Source organism: Acinonyx jubatus, chromosome X (assembly GCF_027475565.1).
Source record: "Acinonyx jubatus isolate Ajub_Pintada_27869175 chromosome X, VMU_Ajub_asm_v1.0, whole genome shotgun sequence".
In the NCBI taxonomy this organism is placed as follows: domain Eukaryota; kingdom Metazoa; phylum Chordata; class Mammalia; order Carnivora; family Felidae; genus Acinonyx; species Acinonyx jubatus.
The window spans coordinates 109,740,581-109,753,534 of record NC_069389.1 but is presented as its reverse complement, the minus strand read 5'-3'; the positions used below and the strand labels follow the sequence as shown (position 1 = coordinate 109,753,534).

Below are 12,954 nucleotides of genomic sequence, written 5' to 3'. Positions count from 1 at the left end.
TAAAAATTTAAAAATAAGGGCACCTGGTAGCTCAGTCAGTTAAGCATCCAACTTTGGCTCAGGTCATGATCTCAGTTCGTGAGTTCGAGGCCCGCATCGGGCTCTGCACTGACAGCTCAGAGCCTGGGCCTTGCTTCAGATTCTGTGTCTCCCTCTCTCTGCCCGCCCCCCGCTCATGCTCTGTGTGTGTCTCTCTCTCAAAAAAGGAATAAACAATAAAGAAATTTTTCTAATCAAAAAAAAATCTTTAAAAATTAAAAAATAAAAAGGATGTGACTCTACTGACACGGAAAGACATCCATGACATACACATGAAGTGAAAACAGCACATGTAAATATCTCATTTGTACAAAGTCGTATATTTTTTGGCACCATGTGCAGTGTTGCCCTTGTATATTCTAAAGAACATTATATCCCCATGAGTTCTGCCATGGTCTATGAAATGCTAAGTATTATAATCATCTTTTGAAAATTCAGTGTTTTTTTAACATAATGAATACTCTCAATGCATTGTTTTAACATTGCTTGACCTAGCATTCTCCAAAGTAACCTCATCGCAGGACCCTTTTCTCACCTAACACCCTTTAAAACACAAAGCAAAAATAAGGGGCGCCTGGGTGACTCAGTCGGTTGAGTGTCTGACTCTTGATCTTGGCTCCGGTCGTGATCTCACAGATCGTGAGTTCGAGGCCACGCCGAGCCTTGCTGAGCCTGCTTGGGATTCTGCCCCTCCCTCTCTCTGTCAAAATAAATGAATTTAAAATAAATACGAAGAAAAGAAAAGATAAAGCAAAAATAAATAAAATGTGAAGCAACCAGTTTCCAGAAAAACCTTTGGGAAACACGGGCATCAGAGAGCTGTTAGATTATTCACCAGACTGTTAATAGTCAGTCTGTACGTCTCTCTAGCCACTGAAGATACACACCACTTCATAAAAATAGCTACTTACAAAAGAAGAATTAAATGTGTAGAAACAATAACGAATGCCATATGTTGAGGACCTATTCTGTGCAATGCTAAGGTCTTTATATATTCTGAAAACGAGGAACAAATGACCAGAGAAGAAATCGAGCCTGAGATCCCACGACTTACCTAAGCTCACGCGGCCAGTAAGTGGCCAAGCCTCAATTTGAACCACAGGTCGGTCTGAGCCCAATATGGATGCTCTTCTCACTACATATCCTATCCTCTGTCTCTTCCACAACATTCTCTTCCTTTCAGGTCCCACTCAAGCAACCTGCCAAGCCCAGGCAACACCTCTCCGGTTTCCCACGTACTTCCTTCAAACCTCTGAGGAAGTAGGAGAAAGTAAATTACCTGGCACGGTACCTGAAATGTGGTAGATTTAATACAGACATTCCTTTAAGGATGGTCCTCTGAACGGTTTGCATGTAAAGAACTTACCTACTCTCTCGGGCTTTTGGCTGGGTTATACAACCCTGATGATCAAAATTAAGGCTTTAATATTAATGAAGTATATGATAGTTATGTACCTGATTTGGAACAAAAGTAAGATGATGGCGTGGAATACTTACTTCAAATTGCACAGAGTAAGTGTAGGTTACATTAAACTTCTCTGTATGTTCTTCAGGAATTTCCATAGGGGGTCCATTACAGGCTAGGCGGCCTTCACCTGAATGCTTATAGCTAAGAAAGAAGGGGGGAAGGAAGAGAAAGTAATTTTTATACCAAACTACCGTTGTAAATTTCCGATTCATGGCTATTCAGGAATGTAACAGTAGCAGGTTGAAAAAATTTGCCTTTCATTATAATTAGTATTTAAAACTTTATGATTTTATTTTTTTAATGTTTTTTATTTATTTTTGAGACAGAGAGAGACAGAGCATGAGCAGGGGAGGGGCAGAGAGAGAGGGAGACACAGAATCCGAAGCAGGCTCCGGGCTCTGAGCTGCTAAGCACAGAGTCTGACGCGGGGCTCGAACTCACGGAGTGTGAGATCATGACCTGAGCTGAAGCTGGACGCTTAACCGACTGAGTCACCCAGGCACCCCAAAACTTTATGATTTTAAATACTTTTGTTTTGGGGCACCAGGGTGGCTCAGTTGCTTAAGCGTCTGACTCTTGATCTCAGCTCAGGTCTTGATCTCAGGGGCATGAGTTCAAGCCTGCTGGGCATGAAGCCTACTTAAAAAAAAAAAAAATAGCCTTGTTTCTAAATGTCCCTAACACTCAAATAAGAGTCAATATACTGCCCGGCACATCAAACAGGTATCCCCTGCTTTTCCAAAGCTCACTTTATGCCACTTCGCTTCTACGAAAGACCTCCATTAGTACCTGTTTTCACTAAGTGAAAGAAATCCGAAGAGGATTTTCACTTTTCTGAAAAATCAAAAAGAGCATTCAGTGTTGGTGTTGCAGGGAGCCATTAGAGAGGCAGTCCCCTCCCACCCAGTAGCGAGAGTGGCGCCGCCCAGCTCCTTCCTGGGTAACTACACTCGACATTTCGACATCAAGCACCCAGAGCTCTGAACTGTGTGAGCATCTGCGCTTTATCTTGGCTTATTTTGTGCATCCATTAGCAAGATGTGCCTTAAGGTATCAGAAAAGCCTAAGAAAGGGGATTTGGGAAGTCTGGAAATGCTCACAAAATTTTCCGTATAAATGAATGGCAATTGCTTCTTCGCTTTTGACATTTCGACTTCCAAAAGCTTTCAGAGGAACGCTCTACTTTCAGATAGCAAGAGAAAATGTGTCGCTAAGAACCTTCTCATGGGGCACCTGGCTGGCTCAGTCGGTAGAGTACGTGATTCTGGATCTCCGGGTTGTAAATTCGAGGCCCATATTGGGTGTAAAGATTACTTAAAAATAAAATCTTTAAGAAAAAGGAATAAAGAGACTGCAATATCATGCAAAAAATAAAAGAAGAATAAAGGGGAGATGGAAAAATCAAAAGGAGAAGCAGTGATGCTTCCCTTTTGAATTATTTGCTCAACATACAATTTATCCCTTGGCTTCTGTTTAAAGAATAATACGCAATCCTTGTGGGACTGTTATTTCTACAAGTACACGTGCAATAACGCCATTCACTCACAATTGCGGATGCCATTCACGTGCACCTCTTCCCATTCATTTTTTGTCACCCTAGTGTCTGACATATGATATGTCCTTACTAAGTATTTGGAGGGTGAATTCATTGAAAGCCAAATTGTATTGTGAAACAGCTATGAATTTTAAAAATGATCATTGTTAAGGCTACCAACAAACAACATCTACAGAAAAAAATTCAATGACTGCACGATAATGCATACCAAGGTTCCCTGTTTAAGTCTGGGCCTTGAACCCAGCACATGAAATATCTGCATTTCACATCAATGAGATTATGCGGCAAAAATTGTATTAGGATCTCTAATCATGGGAATGCAAACTGGTGCAGCCGCTCTGGAAAACAGGGTGGAGGTTCTTCAAAAAATTAAAAGTAGATCTACCCTATGACCCAGCAACAGCACTGCTAGGAATTTACCCAAGGGATCCAGGAGTGCTGATGCATAGGGGCACATGGACCCCGATGTTTACAGCAGCACTTTCAACAATAGTCAAATTATGGAAAGAGCCTAAATGTCCATCAACTGATGAATGGATAAAGGAGATGTGGTTTATATACACAATGGAATGCTACTCGGCAATGAGAAAGAATGAAATCTGGCCTTTTGTAGCAACGTGGATGGAACTGGAGAGTGTTATGCTGAGTGAAATAAGTCAGAGAAAGACAGATACCATATGTTTCACTCTTATGTGGATCCTGAGAAAGACAGGAGACCATGGAGGAGGGAAAGGGGAAAAAATAGTTAGAGAGGGAGGGAGCCAAACCATAAGAGACTCTTGAAAACGGAGAATAAACTGAGGGTTGATGGGGGGGGAGGGAGGGAAAAGTGGGTGATGGGCATGGAGAAGGGCACCTGTGGGGATGAGCACTGGGTGTTGTATGGAAACCAATTTGACAACAAATTTCATATTAAAAAAAAAGATCTCTAATCAATGTAAAAGCCCTATTTTAAACCACTGGCCTTGCGTGTGGTCTGTATAAGGCCTTGTAGGCCATTTTCAAAACTGGCTTTTACTCTAAGTGAGATGGGAAGTCACTGGAAGATTCTGAGCAGGTTGACATGAGCTGACATTTCAAAAGGAATACTCTGCAAGCTGTATTGAGAAGAGACTGCTGGAAGTCAAGGGTGGCACCAAGGAGACCAGCGAGGGTTTTGCCCTAATTCACTTGAGATATAATGATGTCTTGGACCAGATGATAGTGGTGGAGGTGATGAGAACTGGTGGTGGATCCTGAATATATTTTAAGAAGAGAGCCACGTTATCTGCCAAAGGTTGGCATGGATACAGGGTATGAATGAAGAATAATAAAGAGGAGTCAAGGGTGTGGCCATAGTTTGGGGGCCTGAGAAACTGGAAGGATGTAGTTGCCATTTACTGAGACGGAGAAGACACTAGGAAAAACAGGTTGGAGGAAAGATTAGAAGTTCATTTCTGGCCGTGTTAAATTTGAAGTGCCCACTAGACATCCAAATGAACATGTCAAGTAGACAGCTGCATATACAAGTCTACAGATCAAAGAGTCAATGTGGGCTCTAACACCAGGAGACAGGGTAAGATTGCCAATGTGTAAGTATATATAAAGAAGAAAACAAGTTCAAAGACTCAGTCCCGGGACCCTCCAATATTGAGATGTTGGAGAAATGAGGAGACGACTGATAAGCAACTAGTGAGACAGGAGAAAATCAGTGAAGTATGGTATTCTCAAAGCCAAATTAAGCAAGTGATTCTAGGAAAAAGGAACGATCAACCATGGTAACCATCAGGCAAATTAGCTGGGTATAGTACCTAAAAGACAACACAAGATGGTAGGCTTAGAACACCATTAGGCCTAACTCACTGCTATGGCCTTGAACAGATTGTCTAATTCTAAAAAAAAAAAAATTAATTATAACACAGTCCTCGTTCTCAAGAGGCCCACAAAAATGACCTTTACAATGACTAGATACATGCTACTCTAAAAAACCATTTTCTTGGCTTTTTACTCTGAGTCTAAGAATATGAGGTATAACTGTAAAGCCTTAAGTTTGATTTTCATATAGCTGATGAGACTAGCTTCTTCCTGGATGATCATACTTTATATGTTTACTACCTAATGACGTTGAATATGAGCAGCCATCCTGAGATAGACCTCACAGTCCATTGTCCTAAAATTCTGTTGCCAGATATCAGAAGTGACATACACACAAAAAAAGCACTGGTGATTGCCCTTGACAATGATGAGTATTTCCTGGCCTCTCTGGGTAGCTATGTTTATTCCCTATTTTTCAAAAAATACGCCCTGATCCTTTTCCCCAGGAAAATACACGTCAATAAAAATTTCCAGGGTTTGATACATCAGGGGCCATGTGAAAAACTCCTAATTCAGCCCTGTCCTTTCACAGATGAGGAAATTAAGCCTATGACAGATCAAGTTAACCTACCCATGGTCAAAAGCTTGGCACGATACATTCTCTATTCTTTCTCTTTGAGCATCATCTGTGACAGATGGAACAGCCGTGGCTAAAGTAAGATAGGGTAGTAGCCTTAAAAATAATGAAGTCTGACTCATTTCTACAAACTTAGGGTTCACTTCCAAAATGGAACCAGGACAGATGAGACTAAAAATCCAAATTTCCTAATTCCTTGCTCCGTGTTCAAAAAATTATACCACATGTGCCTCCTTTAATATACTTCACGGAAGTTTCAAGGGACAACTTCCTCATCTTAATATTTCAGGTTTTGTATATTTTTCCCATAATGGACCATGATTTTATACATTGTGTGCCATATTCCCCTCTCTACCTGTCTTAATGGAAGGGTACTAACTAATTTATCCTATAGGATCTTAGAGTTGGAACATTAAAGGTCGCCTGTCGAGTCTGTTACCCAATGTCCTTTACAATTAATTCATTGAGCACTTACGTACTAGGGACCAGACACTGTGCTGGATGCCTACTTATGAACTCTCCAACACCTGGGTCATCCAGGCTCTTTCTGTAACATCCAGGGATACAGTACTCATTAATTCTTGGGATTGCTTATTTAATTAGAGTTAGAGAACTCTAATTGTTAGTAGAGTCTTCCTTGTACTCAGGTGATACCTGCCTAATAGACTCCAGTAAGAGACCTGTCCTCTGAAGAAGCACAAATTGAAATCTAAGCTCTTTATCATAGGGCAGCAAGTAAAGAAGAGAGTAAGGATGCCCTCAGTAGGTCTATTCCCTTCCAGATCTGTCAATTCTTTCTCACATTACATGGTATTCAAACGCTAACGTCAGGCAGAAGGGAATAAATTGCCTATTTGATTTTTCAAATTGTATGTCTGAGGTGACATCACACATGTATCCTAAAAATGAGAATTCTAGTTGAGAACTTCCATATTCTGAATTAATTTTTAAATTAATGGAGCTAATTAAAAAAGATATTCTCTAATTACCTTTGGGGCTCAAGTCTAGCAGAAACCAATCTCGCAAAACCCCCATTTCTTCCACTGTCCTTGTGGTATGCAATAGTAATATCAACGTGGTTGAAGAGGAAGTAAACATTACTTTTGTTGAATTCAGGCTGCAAAAAGATAAAGAAATTTTAAAGAAGCTTGAACTTTTCTTTAAAAAAAATAAAATCTGGCCATGGAATAAAAATGAGATACACTATAATATTATTGACTATATTCTCTCTGTTTTTCATCTCCATAACTTACTTTTTTTTTTTATACCTGGAAGCTTGTACCTCGTAATCCCCTTCATTTATTTTTGCCCATCCCCCAACCCCTCCCCTCTGGCAACCACCAGTTCTCCCTCAGAACCTTCGGAAGGAACCAACGCTGCTGACGCCTTGATCTTGAACTTCTAGTCTCCAGAACTGTGAGACAATGAATTTCTGTTGGTTTGAGCTCCCAATTTTGTAGTGTGTTTTTAGAGCAGCCCTAGCAAACGAAGGGCTTGGCAATATGAGCTTTGCAATCAAACAGCTGGTTACTAGCTACATGACCATAAACAAGTCCTTTAACCTCTGGGACCCTCAGTTTCCTCTTTTTATTTTTTTAAGAATTTTTTTAATGTTTATTTATTTTGAGAGAGAGAGAGTGTGCCCATGCAGTGGACTGGCAGAGAGAGGAGGAGAGACACCCAAGCAGGCTCCATGCTGTCAGCACAGAGCCCCATGCAGGACTTGATCCCACAAACTGTGGGATCATAACCTGAGCCGAAATCAAGAGTCGGATATTCAACAGACTGAGCTCCCCAGGCACCCCTCCTCTTTTTAAAAACGGGGACAATAGGGACACCTGGCTGGCTCAGTCGGTACAGTATGTGACTCCTGATTTCAGGATCATGAATTTGAGCCCCATGATGGGTATAGAGATGACTTAAAAATTTTTTTTTAATTAAAAAAATAAGATGGCTCATAGAACTGTTGAGGACTACATAGAATCATGTATGTAAAGTACTTAGTGAAGTGCTTAGCATAGGAAGCCTTGAATAAATACTAGCTGTTACATCACCCAGGCCCTTCAATCTTCAGAAAATGAGTCCAAATGAACCTTGTCAATAACCATATTGAGTAATCTGCAACACGCAGAACTCCTAGATTAAGAATCATGGCTCTGCAAATCCTAGAACTGAGTGACGGGCCTGAAGGAACTTTAGAGATCCTTTAGTACAGTGATGATAGAGGGTAAGAGTGATCCTACTGGGTCTGGGCGACTGGGTGGCTCAGACCGTTGAGCGTCTGACTCTTGATCTTGGCTCAGGTCATGATCTCACAGTTCGTGGGTTCGAGCCCCGCATCGGACTCTGTGCTGATGGCGCAAAGCCTGCTTGGGATTCTGTCTCTCCTTCTCTCTGCCCCTCCCCTGCTTGTGCTCTCTCTCTCTCTCTCTCTCAACATAAATGAATAAACTTTTAAAAATATTAAAAAAAAAAAAGAGTGCCCCTGTGGGGGAGTATCACAATCAGCTTGGGGTGGAGAGTAAGTACTGCTCACGGCAATGCTGTCCATTATCGCAAAGAACTAGAAACTGGAAAACAAGACCATCAGGACAGTGAAATGAAATATGGAACAACCATATAGAGCAATAAAATGCAGCTAGCAGATTTGCATGCACTAGGATGGAGGGATATCATGTATCGGTATTGGATGTTCATGGTCTGTACTAACAGAAGCGGCACAAGCAGCACAGCACAGTGGTTAAGGATGTGGACTCCACAGTCAAACCGCCTAAGGTGGAAAGCTCAGGTACGGCATCCGCTAGCCTGTGTGACCAAGTCGCTTAACCCCTCGGTGTCTCGGTTTCTACACCTATGACGCAGAAATCGTAACAGTACTTACCTTTTTAATTTTATTTTAGAGATAGAGAGTGAGTGGGGGAGGGGCAGAGAGAGAGGGGGGAGAGTGAGAGAATCCCAAGCAGGCTCTGCACTCAGCGCAGGGCTCAATCTCATGGACCATGAGATCATGACCTGAGCCCAAATGAAGAGCGGAACACTTAGCTGACTGAACCACCCAGGCGCCCAATAACAGCACTTATCTTAATGGGTGCTGTGAGGATTAAGTCACCCCAGGAACAGCATCTCCACCACTCTGGGACACAAAAGGGTGCAATGTGATGGGTAAAGTGGTAACAAGGCCCTTAAGGATCTGGATCCTGCGTCTCTCTCCAGCCTCATCTGCCGCCACAGCCTCTACGTCTAACCAGGTAAATGACCACAAAGAATTCTTTATGCTGTGCTCTCATAGCACTGGGCTCGTATGCCAGTCACTGACCACATCAAATTGTAGTCAGTGTATTCACACGTTTACATCCCCTAGTCAACTGTGTTCCCCAGCAGATCACAAGGCTGGGAACTTTGCTTCATTCATCCATTCGTCCATTCAGCAAAATATTTTTGAACATCTACTATGTGCCAGGCACTTCTTAACTGTGTCCTAAGAGCTAATATCCTACAGGGGGTCAAAAAATGCAAGAGGTAGTTTGGTATATTGCAAAGAGACGAGAATTTGGATCAAAAACCATTGGGATGCAATTCAGATTTTGCCCCATATAATCCTCTGTAGGTCAGTCTTTATTCGCCTTAGTTTTCTTTTTCTTTCTTTTCACATAACAGGAAATGAATTTTTTTTTTTTTGAGAGAAAGAGAGGGCAAAGTGAAGGAGGGCAGAGAGAGAGAGAGAATCCCATGGGGGCAGAGAGGAAGGGGGAGGGAGAGAGAGAGAGAAGTGGGACTCCAGCTCACCTAATGCGGGGCGCGAACTGGTGAACGGTGAGATCATGACCTGAGCCAAAGTCGGATGCTTAACTGACTGAGCCACCCAGGAGCCCCCAAAGTAAAGTCTTTTAAATTAAAAAAAAAAACAAAACGTGAGCTGACAAGAAAGTAAAGAACTGCCATGTCGAATTCTAAAGCAGGAAGCCAGAGAGGTAACCTCCGTGAGGGAGCATGGATGGTGCTCTTGTCCTGGGGACATCTGAGCTGGGCAAACTTGGAAAGACAGTTTGGGTAGCCTCCTGGAATAAAGAGCAGAGAACTCGAGGAGGGCCCTCCCAGGCAAGAAGGCTCTGAGACCACCCACCCCGCTCAAAACCAATACCCTTAGGGTAAAGACGAACAGGAAGCAAGCTTTTTCTCCTCCCCCAAAGGACTACAGGGAAGATGGCCTTGGTGCTAAACAGAAAAGGCTGTGGGGGAACTGTCCTTGAACAGTTGTGGCCACAGGCCGGCCCTAACATATATATGCAGTTTGGAGTCCCATCACCGAAGTGGCCCCAGGAAAGTCAAGTCGTGAATTTGCTTTCAGGCGGCCCCAGACTGGTATTTCCCAAAAACCCCTGGAAGAAGTCAATGAAAATCCTCTCTGGAGGAAAGTACTTTGACCCCAGGGCTCAAAGAAACTCCACAAACAATTGTTGAGAACAATGTGTATGTTGGGGCACCTGGGTGGGTGAGTCTGTTGAGCCTTCTGACTTCAGCTCAGGTCATGATCTCGAACCCCTCGTCAGGCTCTGTGCTGACAGCTCAGCCAGGGTAGCTCAGTTGGTTACATGTCTGACTTTGGCTCAGGTCATGATCTCAGGGTTCATGGGAGGCCCCATGTAGGGCTCCACGCCGACCGTGAGGAGCCTCCTTGAGATACTATCTCCCTCTCTCTCTGCCCCTCCCCTGCTTGCATGCACACTCTCTCTCTCTCTCAAAATAAATACATAAATAAAAACTTAAAAATTTTTGCGGAAATGAGAGAGATGATTACTGAAATTAAAAATTCAATCCCTGGGGCGCCTGGGTGGCGCAGTCGGTTGAGCGTCCGTCTTCAGCTAGGTCACGATCTCGCGGTCCGTGAGTTCGAGCCCCGCGTCAGGCTCTGGGCTGATGGCTCGGAGCCTGGAGCCTGTTTCCGATTCTGTGTCTCCCTCTCTCTGCCCCTCCCCCGTTCATGCTCTGTCTCTCTCTGTCCCAAAAATAAATAAAAAACGTTGAAAAAAAAATGTTTTAAAAAAATTCAATCCCTATGTTCAGGTGAGCACAAGCCCCGCTTAGGGCAAACACAAACCCTGCTTCGGATGAGCCCCGCTTCTCTCTCTCTCTCCCTCTGCCCCTCACTCACTTGCACTCCCTGTCTCTCAAAAAAAAAAAATCAATGCCTATGTTTATTTTTTTTCAGTATTTTTGAGGTTTGTTTATGGATGAAATAACTTAGTAATTCATCACTTACATACAACACCCAGTGCTTATCACAAGTGCACTCAATGTTTGTGTTTATAAGAGAAGAAACAAGTGAGGAAGAAAATTTATAGACCAGAAGATAGGGCAGAAGAACACAGCACAGGAAAAAAATGGAAAATACAGAAGGGAGGTTAAGAGACACGGAGGAGAAAATAAAAACTTTTAACCTAGGTTTAATCGGAGTCTGAAAAGGAAAGAAGAAAAGTTCTGACAATGGCTGAGAATTCCAGAACTGATAAAAGGCACCAATCCAAGGGCACCTGGGTGGCTCAGTCAATTAAGCATCCAATTCTTGATCTCAGCTCAGGTCTTGATTCGGGGTTGTGAGTTCAAGCCCCACATTGGGCTCCATATTGGCATGGAGCCTACTTAAATCATACTACAGGGCATCTTGGTGGCTCAGTCAGTTGGGCATCCGACTTTGGCTCAGGTCATGATCTCACAGTTGGTGAGTTCGAGCCTCGCATCGGACTCTGTGCTGACAGCTCAGAACCTGGAGCCTGCTTTGGATTCTGTCTCCCTCTCTCTCTCTGCCCCTCCCCCCTCTCTGCCTCTCCCCCAGCTAAAGCTCTGTCTCTCCATCTCTCAAAGATGAATAAACATCAAAAAAATTTTTTAATCATACTTCATGGAACCCAAATGCCACCAATTATAAAACATCATTATTTTATGTGCTGCTAGGAAAAAACATTGCCAATTAAACTTTGACAACCCATCATCTGAAAGAGACACATCCTAATTTCATAAATGTTAAAATATGGGAAAAGAGAGTTTTAGGATCAATAAAATGTGGGATATAAAAATAATTTACAAAGCATAAAATAATACAACAGAACTGAGACCAAGTATCATATCCATAAATGTAAATGTGTTTAACTCACCTATTAAGAGGAAAGGGGCTTTCAGAAGTTACCACAGAGCAAAACTCAACAATACATTGTATATAAGAGACACATCTAAAACAAAAAGGCTCTGGGGTGCCTGGCTGGCTCAGTCAGAGCATAGGACGCTTAATCTTGGGGTTGTGAGTTCAAGCCCCATGTTGGATGTGGAAACTACTTGAAATTTTTGAAGAAAATAAAACAAAGAGTTTCTGAAAAGTTAAAAAGAAAGGAAGGACAAAGTTACAGAGTGTGAATGGGGGAGGGGTGGAGAGAGAGGGAGACACAGAATCCGAAGCCGGCTCCAGGCTCCGAGCTGTAGGCACAGAGCCCAACGTGGGGCTCGAACTCACGAACCATGAGATCGTGACCTGAGCCCAAGTCGGACTTGTAACCAACTGAGCCACCCAGGCGCCGCTTACGCTTTCACTTTAAACAACTAAAACCAAAATGGGTAATAAAGTATATGAAAACAACAGTTTTTGAACCTCAGACAACAAAGAACATTAAGAGAGTGATCACCAAGAGAAAGGCAACGAATATGCTGAGCCCTGCTACTGCATCAAGCTTACTTCCCAGAGAGAGTTCCCAGGCTGTGGTGCAAGGAAAGGGGCCCCAAGCAGCGCCCTGCAGGCTCCCCGAATTGAAGACAACAAGTTCACAGTCCAGGGACACCGAGGGGCTAGATGGTGTGGGGCAGAAAACCAGAGAGAAGAGAGCTACCCAGAGATTTCTGGAGGTACGCAGAGGGCTCTTTCATCACAGTATTGATGAGTACACGCGTATAAAGTGTGCCAGTCCTTGTCTTTTTGCCCCTCATCTCCAAATCCATTCCCTTTGGTCTCTGTGAAAATCATCTAGGCCCTTTAGTTTCCCTTTGCAAGCTGGCGCCAAAAGAAGTTTCGTCAGTAGAGGGCGCTAGACAGCCATTACCCGGGAATAGGCAGAAAGCAGAAGGCAGGCGATTTGTGGGGCAGTGAAACTACTGGGTATGACACCGTTACAGTGGACACATGTCATCACACATTGGTCCAAACCCACCAAATGTACAACCAAGAGTGAACCCTACCGTAAACTGGGTGGTAATGGTGCAAGAATGTAGGTTCATCAATTATAACGAACGTACCACACTCTGGTGAGTGATATTGATCCTGGGGGAGGCTATGCATGTGAGGGGGAGAAGCGGGTGCATGGGTGGCTCAGGTGGTTAAGTGTCCAACTCTTAACTTTGGTTCAGGTCATGATCTCATGGTTTGTGGGATCCAGCCCCTGCTTTCAGCTCTGCAGTGACAGCATGGAGCCCGTTTGG

At 43.2% G+C, this 12,954-nt stretch overlaps 1 protein-coding gene across 2 annotated transcripts in view; it reads right to left on the bottom strand.

Annotated features, from left to right (window-relative positions):
• The window catches only part of LOC106967445 (transmembrane 9 superfamily member 2-like), an 87,111-nt gene that overhangs the window by 47,325 nt on the left and 26,832 nt on the right, over positions 1 to 12,954 (bottom strand). For both annotated transcript variants that reach the window (XM_053201745.1, XM_027054752.2), the window contains exons 6-7: positions 6,483 to 6,610; positions 1,537 to 1,648 (exon numbers count right to left, since the gene is read on the bottom strand). In XM_053201745.1, coding sequence (XP_053057720.1) covers positions 1,537 to 1,648; positions 6,483 to 6,610 — 240 coding nt within the window. The remainder of the gene's footprint in view (positions 1 to 1,536; positions 1,649 to 6,482; positions 6,611 to 12,954) is intronic.